This window comes from Myxine glutinosa, chromosome 1 (assembly GCF_964187855.1).
Source record: "Myxine glutinosa chromosome 1, kmMyxGlut1.1, whole genome shotgun sequence".
Taxonomy (NCBI): Eukaryota; Metazoa; Chordata; class Myxini; order Myxiniformes; family Myxinidae; genus Myxine; species Myxine glutinosa.
Window position 1 is genome coordinate 403,109,382 of NC_136261.1, and position 15,752 is coordinate 403,125,133.

General features: G+C 44.0%; 1 protein-coding gene across 1 annotated transcript; it reads right to left on the reverse strand.

Annotated features, from left to right (window-relative positions):
* Positions 1–1,219: 1,219 nt before the first annotated feature.
* Positions 1,220–15,416, reverse strand: LOC137412877 (uncharacterized). The gene is made up of 4 exons (XM_078770358.1): positions 15,309–15,416; positions 14,482–14,563; positions 3,062–3,178; positions 1,220–2,932 (listed from the first exon to the last, which is right to left on the reverse strand). Exon 4 carries the CDS (start codon positions 2,436–2,438, stop codon positions 1,971–1,973), a length of 468 nt encoding a protein of 155 aa, XP_078626484.1. The 5' UTR covers positions 2,439–2,932; positions 3,062–3,178; positions 14,482–14,563; positions 15,309–15,416; the 3' UTR covers positions 1,220–1,970.
* Positions 15,417–15,752: the final 336 nt, after the last annotated feature.

Genomic DNA, 15,752 nt, shown 5'->3' on the forward strand with positions numbered 1-15,752 from the left:
GAGCGATTCCACCGCTCCATGAAGGCCGCGCTCATGGCCGGCCTTCAAGACGGCGGTTGGGCCGACCGGCTGCCGTGGGTCCTTTTGGGCCTCCACACGGCCCCCAAGGAGGACCTCCGGGCATCCACCGCCGAGCTTGTCTACAGCCAGGCGCTACGCGTCCCGGGCGAATTCGTGCCCAACGCTACCAGTCCCTGGTCCGCAGCTCACCAGCGCTCGGACCTCCAGGATGCCGCCTGACGGTTTGCCCCCGTGCCAACATCCCACCACGGTGACCCCCAGTCCTACGTCCCCCCAGCGCTTCGCACAGTGGAGTACGTTTTTGTGCGTCATGACGCACATCGGGGGCCACTCCGGCCGCCGTACGACGGGCCCTTCCGGGTCCTGCGACGGGACGACAAGTCGTGAGTCATCGACATCGGCGGCAGGTCGGATCAGATTGCGGTGGACCGCCTCAAGCGGACATCGACCAACCACCACGGTTGGCCCTTCCGCCGCGGCGAGGCCGCCCCCCTTCCACGGTGCCCCCCACTCAACCGCCCACCACCACCCCCCCCCCCCCCACCCCCCCAACGACCCGCCAGGGGTCGCTTCGGCCGGGTCATCAGGACCCCCCTCAAATTGACCCTGCCGGTGCAAGTCGATTCTGGGGGGACGTGTATAGCGGCTACCGCTGGGTTTACACAATCGCCTTGCACCTACCAAGGACGCGGAGCGATCACCATGCCAGACCTCGGCCGGGACACCCGGACACGCCCGGCCACGCCCGCTCTCGACTTGCCAGGCCACGTCCGGGACGCCCGGGCATGCCCGGGCATGCCCGCCCTCGACTTGCCAGGCCGCGGCCAGGACGCCCTGCCACGCCCCTCTCGCCTTTCCCGGCAAACGCTCCGGGATAATGTGTGTATATATATTGCTGCCCGATAAACGGGCGTTTCAGAGTACCTGAGTTGTTTTGTGACAATAAAGAAACTCGGACGAATTCCAGCTTTTTGTCACGTCCATTCCTCCGATTACGTGGGAGCACAGCTCCTTCAACATATTTTGTTGAATGTCACTACTTTTCTATACTTTGCCACATGGCACATACCATATATTAAAGAGCCTCTTACATGCCCCTTGCATTTCCCCCGTGAATGGGGATATGGACAACTCCAAACTCTCCACTGACTTATAAATTGAACATAATGTGCCATGACATATTCACAACAACACAGACTGTATTTGTGCTTTTAGGACCTCAATTTATTGTGAAACCCTTCACACATTCAAGTTTCATGAAAAACATAGGCAGGAGTCTTCTTCTGATAAACAATTTTACAACAAGGGTGTCCTCCCCATAATCACACATGGCAATGAAACATGGACTGCAGCAAAGATTGAGTAAAATTGATGTTCAAACTGCAATGGAAAGATGCCATCGGCACATGAGGAAAAAGGGACAAGAAAAACAACTAAATCAGATAGAAAACTAGGGTGGGTTGCACGATGGAAGTTCAAGCACCGTTTAGAAATAAAATCCTCGTCACAAATAGAAAATTTGTAAGCATGCTCTCGTTGTTTGTTATCTCCATATTCGGGTTTTAGGAGGTGGGAGACAGTTCTCCCAGAACTCAAAACCTCCACCTCCTTTTTTCGTAAGGGATGTTTCTTCATGAACCAGTTTGTGAAACTTCATTCTCATGGCTTTGTTCCAAGGGCTCCTTTTAGAATACTCACTGAACCTCTTACAGCCTCCACCTGTAGCTTGTTTGTCATGATATTCGCCAGAATGCTTTTTAAGTACGAAGTAAGGGTTTTCTTGATCATCGGGATTCCCTGTTGCTCTGACTATCACTGGTACAATGTAAGGTTTCTTCAATCTTGAAATCCTTTTAACCTCATTTTTCATATCCTTTATTTCAGATTTAAACTCTCCTGCATGGATCTTCATATGCGTTTTCAAACTGCCTTTTTGAGAGAAACATTTATCACATATCGAGCATTTGTATGGTCTTCTCTCCTGTATGGATCCTCATATGTAATTTCAAATGGCTGTTTTGAGAGAAACCTTTATCACATATCGAGCATTTGTAAGGTCGCTCTCCTGTATGGATCCTCATATGCAATTTCAAATTGCCGCTAAGAGAGAAACCTTTATCACATATCGAGCATTTGTAAGGTCGCTCTCCTGTATGGATCCTCATATGTGATTTCAAATGGACTTTTTGAGAGAAACCTTTATCACAAATGGAGCATTTGTGAGGGCGCTCTCCTGTATGGATCCTCATATGTAATTTCAAATGGCTGTTTTGAGAGAAACCTTTATCACATATCGAGCATTTGTGAAGTCGCTCTCCTGCGTGGATCCTCATATGTAATTTCAAATGGCTGCTATGAGAGAAACCTTCATCACATATTGAGCATTTTTGAGGTCGCTCTCCTGTATGGATCCTCATATGTGAATTCAAATAGCCTTTTCTAGAGAAATCTTTATGACATAACGAGCATTTGTGAGGTCGCCCTCCTGTATGGATCCTCAGATGTAATTTCAAATGGCTGTTTTGAGAGAAACCTTAATCACATATCGAGCATTTGTGAGGGCGCTCTCCTGTATGGATCTTCATGTGTGTATACAAATTGCTTTTTGTCAAGAAACCTTCATCACAGACAGAGCACTTGTGGGGGTGTTTTTCAGTGTGGATCCTCAAGTGCATTTTGATGTCACTCGTTGAAGCAAAATCCATTCTGCACACATGACACTTATAATGTATTTGCCTTTCTTGAACCTTTTTGTGTTTGTTTAATTTAATATTAGTCTTGGTGTTGCGAGGCCCAGACCTGCACTTGTATTTTATACGAAGTGAGTCTTGATCTCATGATTGTTTCTTCAAAAAAGGCTTCTTCCTCACTGTCAAGCTGTGACTGGACCCCATATTACTTCTCGATTGTTCTGCAGTAACAAAGAACACATTTTATTTTTTTGGGAAAAATGAAAGTGCAAAATATTTAACACATTCCCGAAAATTTTATATTTTCTCAACCTAAAATATTGTGTTAATTTTTTTACGTTTCCACTCACCAGTTGCAAAACAGGAAGCACTTCCGTTTATCATATGAATATCATCTGAACCTTCCTTTGCGATAAATGAATCGTTGTTGTGTTGTCTGCCTTCCACATTTACAGGAAAGACATCACCTGTGTACAAATCAGCATCAGTCATTTGCAAGGAAATGAGATTGCGAACCATCTCAAGAGTTCTCAAAACATGTCACACCATGGAATGTATACATTAATTTAAATACAATAATGAAGTTAAAGATTGTTAAAAAGACAAATTCAGGATGTTAAGTGCTATTGAAGCAGTCACCCTTATACACCACCCGATTTAACATGACCAAGTCCTGCTAAACAGCAGGTTATTGGAAGTAACAAGCACGCTCCTGGACTGGACCCTCCTGGACCCAGCTGGTCCTGGACCCAGCTGCTCCTGGACCCAGCTGCTCCTGGACCCAGCTGCTCCTGGACCCAGCTACTCCTGGACCCAGCTGCTCCTGGACCCAGCAACTCCTGGACCCAGCAGCTCCTGGACCCAGCTGCTCCTGGACCCAGCTGCTCCTGGACTCTGTGTCCTTCTCTCCTGACAATGTGGAGAAGTTTCTGTCAAACCTCAACTCTGATTCTGCAAATGGACCAGAGGACATCAGCCCATGGGTCCTAAAATCCTGCTCTGCTGCCCTTTCACACCCTCGCTCTGGATTCTTCAACCTCTTTTGCAAAAGGTCATCTGCCATCTGCTTGGAAAACTGCCAACATTACCACTTCACATAAGATGGAAAAGCAAATCCTTGCAACGTCAGACCAATCGGGCTGCTCCAAATTATCAGCAAAGTCATGGAATCCATCATTGCTTCGGATATCAAATCCTTCCTCTTCTCCAATGGCGTAATCTCTGATCATCAATTTGGATTCAGACGAGGTCATTCTACTCTGGACATGCTGCTAATGCTGTCTCAACAATGGATGGAGGTCCTCAATGCCAAACAGAAAATCAGAGCTGTCTCCCTTGACATATCACATGCCCTCGAAACGGTCGGCCACTCCACCCTGCACACCAAACTCTCCTCTTGTGGTATCCATGGAAACCTCCAAGCATGGCTTGTGGACTTCCTCATCGGTCGCAGTCAACGTGTGGCCCTGAATGGATTTCTCTCATCTCGCCTTCCTGTTCCGGCTGGAGTTCCACAAGGCAGTGTTCTGGGCCCTGTGCTTTTTCTGGTCTTCATCAATGATCTCTCCGACTCTCTGGAAAATCCTCTTTCTCCTTGCTGATGACTCCACTCTCTGCCGCTCCATGCCACATCCTTCAGATCTGCAGGCAACAGCCTCCTCACACTCTGCAGACCTGGACAAAAACAGAGACTGGTAAAAAAAAAGTGGAACATGTCTGTCAATCCTGACAAATCTCACTCTCACTATGTCTCTCAGAAAAGACCATCTGGAAAACCCTCCCATCGACTTTCTCAACAATCCTCCCCAAGAAGTTCTGTCACTCAAGCTTTTGAGGCTCACTGTCTGCCATGATCTTTCCTGGGAAAACCATATTTCCAAGCTGGCCTCCAAAGGCAGTCGCCGAATGGGCATGTACCGTCATGTGAAGTCCTTTCTTGGCACCGATGAGCTTCTCACCACATGCAAAGCTTTCATCCACAGCTTGAGGGAATACTGCTCTCCCCTCTGGGCTGGTGATTTTGCCTCACACCTAGTTCAGCTGTATGCTGTTGAAACCAAAGCTTTTAGAATCATTGCTATCTCCCATGATGAAGTTGATTCTGAGGGCCTTTCACTCTCTCATCACAGGCAGGTTTGTGGTCTTTCTGTCTTCTGCAGACTCCTCTCCAGCCTAGCTCTCCCTGCTCTGTCTGTGCTCTGTCTGTGCTCTGTCCCCCAAACATTCCTTCAGGACACACAAGATCTGCCAGCAACCCTCTTCTGGTGAAACTGTCAAAATCAAGACTCTGCTCACCTTCACTCTTTTCTCCCACCTTTGGAACAAACTCCCACACACTCTTCCATCCCACTCCTCCCTCCAGGTCTTTAAAGCAGCTGTTCACCACTATCTCTTATCTTCCCCCATCCAAAACCTTCATCTTTTCTACCCCCGCTGATACACCCAAAATCTACCTTTTCCAAATTCCGACTTATTTCCTGAAAGTCCAGGTTGTTTCGACTTGTTTTATACCATATTATCCCCCTCCGCCTCCAACTCCCAGCCCTCTCCCTTCCACAGATATACCAATGCCCCTATTCTCTGCTGTTTTGCTTTCCTCTCTCTCTCCCCCTCCCTATATTACTATCCTGCGCTTGCGAAGCGAAAAGCGGGGTGAAGCATTCATGTACATATGTACATATGTGTCTGCATTTCAGTAAAGTTAAGTTTGTGCCATGTCAGCATTTTAAAAATTCATTTCCTCGGCAACCGTTGGTACGATTGACATGACATTCTCACCATGGGAGGGCCTCCTCCTGTAGAACTGCAATTATGACGTCATCCCGTCATCAGTACTTTAATTATGACGTCATAATTCGACAAGTACAATGCTAGATTCGATCAGTATGAATTTTTTTCTCGACAATTTTGTCCGATTGACACTAAATTTTCATCATAGGAGGGTCTCCTTCTGTTGAATATTTTAATGCTAATCATGACGTCATAGGTCATGTGGTACAGGCGCCATCTTGGAAAAAAAGAAAAACGTTGCACCTCTTTTTCTCCAAAACCACTCTAAGGAAAAAATTGAAACGTGGCTGGCTCATTGTAAAGAACTCCATATGGGGAATAGGCATTGTTAATGATTGTCATTGGTGTCATAATTGCGACGTAATAATTAGACAGGGACAACGCTTAGTCTGATCAGTTTGAAATTTATTGAGCATGATAGATGCAACAATGATTTAGAGAAGCTAAATTTATGACATCACTCATGTGGTCTGCCAGCCATATTGGATCAAAGAAAAACAGAAGAGTTGGCTCACACCAAGTTCATTGCGCAGGGTAAGTATTCTATGAAAGCCATCTAGTTTGTTTTTGTGTTTTATGTGTTAGCTCTTACACGAGCCTCGACTTTGTATACAAAAAAAAAGAATAAAATAAAATAAAATAAAGTAGAATGGCACTCAGCGGTACATTGTTTTGACTTCAAAAACAGTTGGTGGTTTAAATCAGTCAGCTGATATGAAAATCACATTCAAATTTGAAGTCAATTGGATGAAAATTGAGGATTTTAGAAATTTGGAAAGGTTATTCACCTTTGGCCTGTGTTGAGCTTATGGCCTATGCTGATCTCAAAAATAGTTGTCAGTTGAATTCACTTAGCTAATGTTTGGTTTATTCACACAGCAGTTTGAACGGAAACATTTATTATTAGAAGACAGTAGAAACCCTTTAAAAGGACATGGAACGAGCATACAAAATTATATCTACCTAGTAGTGATATTACCTCGTAGTAATTATGACGAGTAGCGATATTTTGTGAAGCAATCGAAAAATATATAGAACGACATGGAAGGAACCCACAAACAATAACCACAGCCACGATAACAATCAAGTATTAGAAAAGATCTATATTTTCACGTGTTTGTCTTTCACACTGAATGAAAAACGTAAAGGTAGAGCATGCAGATTGTGATACATGACGATTTCAACGATATGTCCAGCCTGAACGGCATAGGAATGAAAATGGCAGTGTGTGGAGTCAGCCATTGTACCGCCATAATGACATCACATCACCCCTGTCATGTGACCAAATCCTCAGCTCTGATTGGTGTATGTTTGAGGGGACAGACATACATACTATTGTGTCGCTCAGCGATTAAGACCACTGGGTGACGAATGGCCGATCGTTTTTTAACTCTGAGGCAGCAGCCCGAAAATTGGTGGTAATTTTTGGTACACGCATGATGAAAGGAAACAAAGCATTTACCTAACGAAACACACGGGCTTATTCCTGAACTCACCAAACATGCAAACACAACCAGGAAATTTAACAAATAAGATTTAATGACAATAAATCAAGACATGAAAAGATCTAAATGAAGGCAGAGGTAACAATTTCCTACCCGAGGTAGCTCCACACGCAGACTCAAAAACGGACAAGAGGAAAGATGAAATAAAAGCAAACCCCCCTTTATGCTGGTACTCAGCTTTGGCCTCAACGAGCACTTTAAGTCACTTGGTAGTCGATGATACTGGTGAGGTCGGTCAACAAAAGGACCGCGCATGTCCAAGTGCCCCAAAATGGCGCCTGTCAACAACATGATAACAATGAGCCATGAAGCAGGCAGCCAAAACGTCGTCCTCAATTCCTGGCCAGCAAGCACAACGCGGCCCTCAATTCCCCCGAAAGGCACCACAGCCGAGCCTCTCCTCACACCGGAACTGCAAAACCCGCTCTCTCAGCATCAGCCCACCAAAAAATGCCAGCCACATTTTTGTGCTAAGGGACCAACAATGGCGAAGCCTTCTTGTTCATACAAAAAGTTACCGAGAGCAGATACGTGCTCTTCTTCTTCCCTCCCTCACAAAGCTGCCCACACAACCAAGACCTCCTCATTCTCTTCAAAAGTGCACCAAAAAGGCCAGCCTTCTCCTCACAGGCACAAACCAAAGATGGAAAACCTTCCTCTTCGAGCCAAAACCCCAAGAGAGCGAGACTCTGTCCAACCGTCGTATCTTACTTGAACTTTGTCTGGTCACACAGACAAATCATGAACCTCGGGGGCGTGGCCTGCCTGTTCTACCCTTCTGGAGGCGGGGCTTACTCACAGAATGGCTGCGCCTGCTTGCAGTGGATGGTTGTTGCTGTTGTTGTTGTTGTAAAAACGTAGGGAGAAAACAACCGAGCAATCACATACTGGGGAAACTAATCTTAACCCCTATCTAATTACCATAGCTCCACCCCTCGCGTGAACACACGGAAACAAACTTAAGTTCCAGTTTCCCTACTTAAATACATCAAGAAATTTCCTACACGTCCATGGTCCATGCCATAACTATAGAGTCCTATCTTTACTATGGGATTCCAACATCTACCCCCACAAACGTAATACATACATAGTCACGTGAAAAAGTAAGTACACGCCATGTAAAGTTTTGAATTTTTCAACATATTTCAACATACAGCTATTTGATCTTCATTTCAACAATATTGACAGATAAAGGTGATATAATACAACAAATATCATGAAACATTTACATTTTGTAGTCCATTGAATAATTTAAATAAACATAAATGCAAATTTTGCATGTGGAAAAAGTAAGTGCCCAGCCAAATTGGCCTCAACAGCACAGGACTCAAGAAAATGATGAAATACCAAGATCGCAAAAATGAAGTGAAAAGACAAAGAGCGCTGAAAATGTACCAGTGATTATTATCTTATTATAATAGAGCAAACGCACGTGGTTATGTTTGTTTGTTTGTTGAGATGCACCTAAGACGTCTTCTTCTATTACTTCAAAAAAAAATTACCCCCAAAACAGTCCGTGAAATCTTAATTACGTTTAGACTGCTGAGACCCCTCAGAACTTTGAACTTTGATGACCCAAAAGACCCCGAAGACAGAAAACACCCTGAATACCCAAAAAGACACTGAAGACCCAAAATACACCTCAACACCCTTAAATACCCCAAACAACCAAAATACCCCAAACAACCAAAATACCCCAAACAACCAAAATACCCCAAACCACCCATAAGGCCCAGAGGATAAAAAAAGATCCTGAAGACCCAATGGCCCTGAAGACTCAAAAGACACCGAAATGGTCAGATGCCTATCCCACTGAAACGACGTGTGGTGAGTGACTCTATCTTATTAGAATAGAGCAAACGTATATGGTTATGTTTGTTTAGATGCGACCAAAACGGCTTCTTCTTCTTCACAAAAAATTAACACCCAAAGCACTCCGTGAACTCTCAATTACGTTTAGACTGCTGAGACCCTCAGACCCTTGATGATCCTTAAAGCCCCAAAAACCCTCAAGACCCTCAAGACCCCACAAAACACCCCGAAGACCCAAAACACCCCGAAGACCACAATGACCCTGAAGACCCAAATTACCCCGAAGACTAAAAAATAGACCCATAAGACCCAAAATACCCTTGAAAGCCCAGAGGATCCAAAAGACCATGAAGACCCAAAAGACCATGAACATCCAAAAGACGCTGAAGACCAAAAACGTCCTGAATACCCAAAAGGACGCTGAAGACCCAAAATACCCTTAAGACCCTTAAATACCCCAAACAACCAAAATACCCCAAAAACACCCTTAAGGCACAGAGGATAAAAAAGACCCTAAAGACCCAAGAGACCAAAAGACACCGAAATGGTCAAAGATGCACATCCCTCTGAAACGACGTGTGGCGAGTCACTCTATCTTATGAGAATAGAGCAAACGTATATGGTTATGTTTGTTTCGATGCGACCAAAACGGCTTCTTCTTCTTCACAAAACATTAACACCCAAAACACTTCGTGAACTCTTAACGACGTTTAGACTGCTGAGACCCTCAGACCTTTGATGACCATTAAAGCCCCAAAAACCCTGAAGAAGACCCAAAACCCTGAAGAAGACCCAAAACCCTGAAGAAGACCCAAAACCCTGAAGAAGACCCAAAACCCTGAAGAAGACCCAAAACACCCCGAAGACCCAAAACACCCCGAAGACCCAAAACCCTGAAGAAGACCCAAAACCCTGAAGAAGACCCAAAACCCTGAAGAAGACCCAAAACCCTGAAGAAGACCCAAAACACCCCGAAGACCCAAAACACCCCGAAGACGCAAAAACACCCCGAAGACCCAAAAACACCCCGAAGACCCAAAACACCCCGAAGACCCCCAAAACACCCCAAAGACCCCCCAAAACACCCCGACGACCCCAAAACACCCCAAAGACCCCCCAAAACACCCCCCAAAACACCCCCAAAACACCCCCAAAACACCCCCAAAACACCCCAAAGACCCCAAAGACCCAAAACACCCCAAAACACCCAACACACCCCAAAGACCCAAAACACCCCAAAGACCCAAAACACCCCAAAGACCCAAAACACCCCAAAGACCCAAAACACCCCAAAGACCCAAAACACCCAAAACACCCAAAACACCCAAAACACCCCAAAGACCCAAAACACCCCAAAGACCCAAAACACCCCAAAGACCCAAATCACCCCAAATACCCAAATCATCCCAAATACCCAAAACACTCCAAATACCCAAAACACCCCAAATACCCAAAATGATCCAAAAGACCATGAAGACCCAAAAGACACCAAAATGGTCAAAGATGCCTATCCCTCTGAAACGACGTGTGGTGAGACTCACAGAGCGTGCCGAATCACGCTGGTTGCAGCAATTCAAATGATAAAAAACAGAACTATGCAGAGATCTTTAAAACGATACCTGGGAATATTATTACAAACAAACTTCAGTTGGAAGCTGTTCAATGCTCAGTGATGATCCTCAAAAGAGCCCTTCAAACAAAACTTTGAGAACAAGAAAATTTCACAACTTGGTCCGTGAAACTTGGTTTTGTATTCCTGAAGGGTGGAAAACTGGATTATCATGACATACGAATGAGTTTTATATGCATAATGCATAGGGGGCATGATTATCTACAATTTTGTACCATCTGTGTATATCTTTTAAAAATATTAGTGCCTGTATGTAAAATTTAACAAATGAGGAAATATTGCGAATCACGTACATGACGAGCTAAATGAATAAACCTTCAGATAATGTCAACCGGGCATTCCTTGAAGGAAGGGCCGGGGGGGGGGGGGGGGGGGGAAGATATGCAGACAAACAAACACAGACACACACACACACACACACACACACACACACACACACACACACACACACACACACACACACACACACACACACACACACACACACACACACACACACACACACACACCAGTCAGCTGCTGCGCGGCGGAAGGGCTAATTATATGATCCGCATCCAGATCTTGATGATCCAGATCATCCAGATCCAGATCTATGATTATCCACCAAACTCTAACCAATACGTCCTCGTCACACACGCAAACTGTAAACCAACTTTCGTCAGAATCCATGCACAATGTTTTGAGATATCCTACTCACAGACAAACAGACAGGGGCGAAAACATAACCTCCATCCACCTTTGGTGGCACAGGCAAAAAAAAAAAAAAAAATCACAGAACATAAAGGTTACTTTTTGACATGCTATGTTGTATTTTCAAAATGTGTCACGTACCAGACTTGGGTATTAATCCATGACCCTGAAATTGGAGACTGTAGAAATCACAGCCCGATTCCACAGAAACCAGAAACGTTGTCCAGGTGCACATTTTGGGATCTGAAAATCTTTTCACAGAAACTAGAAAGTTCCCGAAAAACATTCTCTAAGGTGACGAAAATACTTCCCAAAAGAGATGAACCTGCAATGTGGACATCTTGCGGCTTCGAAAAAGAATTCATAAATTTACAGAAGTCAGCATACATTGCAAATTGTAATTTCTCTTTGGCGAGAGAAAGGAGCTCAGTCCGCAATGAATCCGACTCAGTACAAGCTCGAATAACCTTCGATTCTCAATTCCAAGATTATCAATCACTGCATGGGCTGTTTCTCCTGTCAGGCCTTGGGACTTGAGCCATTCCAAGAAGCTATCCATTTCAACAATGACTTGCCAAGGATACAACGCTTATGTTAATCACAGAAATGTTAGACATGTTATTTTCTTAACTCAGTTTGGAATGTTTTTCGAGCTATTATCTCATCCAATTTGACCATGTATCCAGCTGAACGGTAAATGTATCCACCTTGATCACCACATTTCGACTGACCATATGTAAGATAGACACACTCGCCTTTGAGCTGTGAAGCACGTGGTCACAAATGAATGATTTGCCAGTACGTTATCCTGATGAGCCCATAAGAAGGGCATAAGCTGCATCGGCCACTTTAATTCCATGTATTTGCGACCAAAAATCTGTCTTCAAAGACCTGAGCACGTGGATGCTATCCTAGTTTGAAGGTGATGGCAAAATTTACATGTGCAACATCAGCATTATGTTGCGTTCAGTGTCATAGTTGATCCTCTTGTTTAATACACACGTACAATCGTACATATATTAGGCCGAAAAAAATATATTGCTGGTCTCTTGTCAGACCAAAGTTCCAGAATTGATGCGGCGATGCGGTTTTTTTTTTTTGGGAAAAGCATGGATTGCACATATAAAGGTGTTGTTTTTTGTGTCCTCATGCCTTGCGGTCCTCCTCATCTGCCGTGGGGCCGTACAGAGAGAAACTAAAGACAGCCAATGGGACTGGTAGGCCTTTTTAGCCACGTCGCAGACGCTGCTAATAGAGTGCCCTCTGCTGTTGTTGTTCTTCTTGTTCTTCTTCTTCTTGTTCTTCTTGTTCTTGCAGAGAAGACAAAACCTCAAAGCTCCACCCATTGTGGGAACCATAGCTCCACCCATTTTGGGGGAGGCTTCATATAAACAAATATCCACCATTTTATTAACTCGCATAGCTTTGAGGCCTGTTTTGTAGGCCCGTGGTGTCTTCCTCTCTCACAGTTTTATTTCGAATCAAATTCGATATATCATTCCATTTTTCACAGTCGCTAACATAGTTTTAGACTCGGTTGAAAAAAAACGGGAAGAAAATCCGATGAAAGTTGCCCTTTATTGAACGAAATGAATTCTCAAAGGCCTGCAACTTCAAGTCCATTGAGATATATTTTTTTTACAATCACGGCATGGTCAGTCATACACCGCCCGAAATAACAGACGGGAAAATGCCGAGATATTTTAAAAATTCGTCCATTTGATGACAATCGTCACGATGAAATATTTAATTTATACGTCGTCACAATAATGTGGAGAGAGGAGCATAGCTTCGTTCACGTGTCGCTACACACGAGAAATTGCTGAGATATATTTTTTTACAATCACGGCATGGTCAGTCATACACCGCCTGAAATAACAGACGGGAAAATGCCGAGATATATTAAAAATTCGTCGCCACACACGGGAAATTGCCGAGATATATTTTCACTTTGCACAAAAATAACATCAAGTAATCGAATCAATAGGAATGTCCTGTGCCTATAACATCGACGTTATAGGCACAGCTGCATCTAGGCATTGTGTAACATCGACGCGGCTTTTGTTTTAATTAAAACTTTTTGTACTTGTAAATATAATGAACACAAGCTTAAGTTATTTTTAAATGTATTTATTCTGAAAATCATGAAGTTCTTCAAGCATATTATAGACTGCCATTTCGTTCTCGAGATCGCCTCGCCGTACTGTCAAACATTCCAATGCGTCGATCGCGTCAACACTGCGCATGCGCAAGTGGTCTAACAGGCCGATGGTCTCCCACGATCTCTTCTCCCAGTCCACCAGATTATCACAGACACTTACAACTTCATGACAAACGAGATAGGATCCGGGCCTAACTAAAGAGATCACCCGCAGCTCTCTAGGCCTTCTGGTTGCTTCACACGAACCCGACAAAGAACGTCTTCGTTTCAATAAATGACAATATCCAGCCGATTGGATTAATGACGTCACGGCACACAAAACTACTCCTATCTTTGGAACGGCTTGTTGGATTTGGACAAACTAAACGTAGTTTTGAAGGGGAGAACCGTGCCCATACCGTGCCCATACCAATGGCGACCCTCACAGACCCGTACTTCCCGAGATAGCGCGCCGGCCCGGCAACAACAGGCGCACGCTGTTGTAGGTCCCGTTGGAAATTTAAAAAAAAAAATGGTTGACACGCAGGGTCAAAATCGATGCGCGCGCTGACCAGAGACCAAAAATATATTTTTCTCGGCCGAAAGACCTGTTTTTATTTTCCTTTCACTGCAATTGTCTCACACACATGCACCAAGTAGTCTCCACTTTGCTGGAAGTTAAACTTTTCAGGTTCAACACGCATAATCCTGTCATCTCAGAAACTTACAGTTATATGTAGCTGTCTGCAGCAATGGATTAAATAAAATATAACAATAATAATAACTTTATTTGGTTTAAGCCTGAAATAGAGTGCTCCTTACGTCAGTGGGATACTTGGGTTTGCTTCTGAGAACCAATCAGATCAATCTGTGGTGGGATGGGTGAGAGGCCGACTCGCAGAGTACCATTCAAAGTTGCTTTCAGATTATTCCTGGTCTTTGATTTTGTGCCAATCACAAGTGAAAACCCTGACACACACAGGTATGTGGTGGTGAAAGGTAACAGGAACTTAATTGCCTGCTCTGACTGAATCTGTTAATGTAAATCCAAACTTTATATATCCGGGGTCGTGTTTTCTGACGATGCGTTTCACCTCATTTTAGCAACTCCTGAAGTTTCGCCACCATCATCTGTTTTTCTTTTCAGTTAACGGCCCATGTCGTCAAAATAAAATCCAGTAAAAGTAAAATACAGCAGCTTACCTTTTCGTGTGAACACGAGATGCCCGAGACGTTCTCCACACCGAAAGCACCATCAATCAACCAAATACGGTCAATGGCGAAACTGCAAGTACCGAATCCGTGAATGTTACGGATGGAAACCCTCAGATCATTTCCGATTTCGGCTTTCAACTCAATCTCTCTCCATTTTCATTTTAAACAGCATCTTTTCAATCACAAATTAATACAATAACATTATATATAACTTTTTTCGTGAGGTAAATTTTACGAGCACTCGTGAGGTAAACTAATCACCTGCCTTCTCAGGTGGTTATGATGTTCACGGACCACGTGGTTGCACCTTACGGCCCATTGATGGTTACGACCCACCGGTTGAGAATCTCTGGCCTAAACGACTTTTTAAGAGAAGATAGTCCAACTTTAGTTTTGGATGTAGCAGATGGGACCGACATTTTGTTTTGGACCAGCGCTACATAGATCCCTCACCCATCCATCATCTACAACCTTTGTAACATCTCCTCATTTAGAGGTGACATTGGATGTACAAGTTAATTATAAAAAACCTTCTGCCTGGTTTGTAGTTAAAAGGAGGAATGAGGTTTAACCATCGTTGTAGGAAGTTTAGTGATGACGTCGTTTTAAACAGTGCAATGAATAGGCCTAAAATAAAACGAGTGAAAAACACCTCATTAAATGAACAATCAAATACCTCAACATACATTTAATAAAAACTCGTTTAACTTATCTTCATTCCCGTCATCAACGAACAGAGAATTATTTTATCTTTGAAAGAAAGTTTTACAGATCTTTCTCAGTATTAATAATAAAATGAGAATCGCAGAACAAACCTCTTCAAATGATCAGAGCCTATCGCGTGAACCTTTGTCGAAGGTACAGCACGAGGTGTACAAGCAGATAACCCGGAAGTTCTTATCGTTATTGAATACTTCCTGTTTACACACATCGTTATTTTTCCTCTTTCTATGAAGACTGTTTGTGACGTCATCAATTTGTATGTCGCCGCCACATTGCAGTTCGTAAATAAAATTGAAGATAAAGAAGAAGCAGGGACTGCTTCCGGGTTAGGAGTGAACCACGTGCGAGTGAGCGCTGCTCTGACCCCAATGGCGGATTAACGCACGTGCATGTGGTCACGTGCCCAGGGCCTCCAAATTCAATGACGTCATGCAACATTACTCCCAGTGCTGAAAATTTACGATGTGAACACCCCCATCTCCCTTGCCACAGATGCGTCAAATAACGGCTTTGGCATTGTGCTCATTGAAGCCGAT

Excerpts from the sequence above, each read along its gene's own strand:
- LOC137412877 (XM_078770358.1), bottom strand. The coding sequence starts at position 2,438 with ATGAGGATCCATACAGGAGAGCGACCTCAAAAATGCTCAATATGTGAT.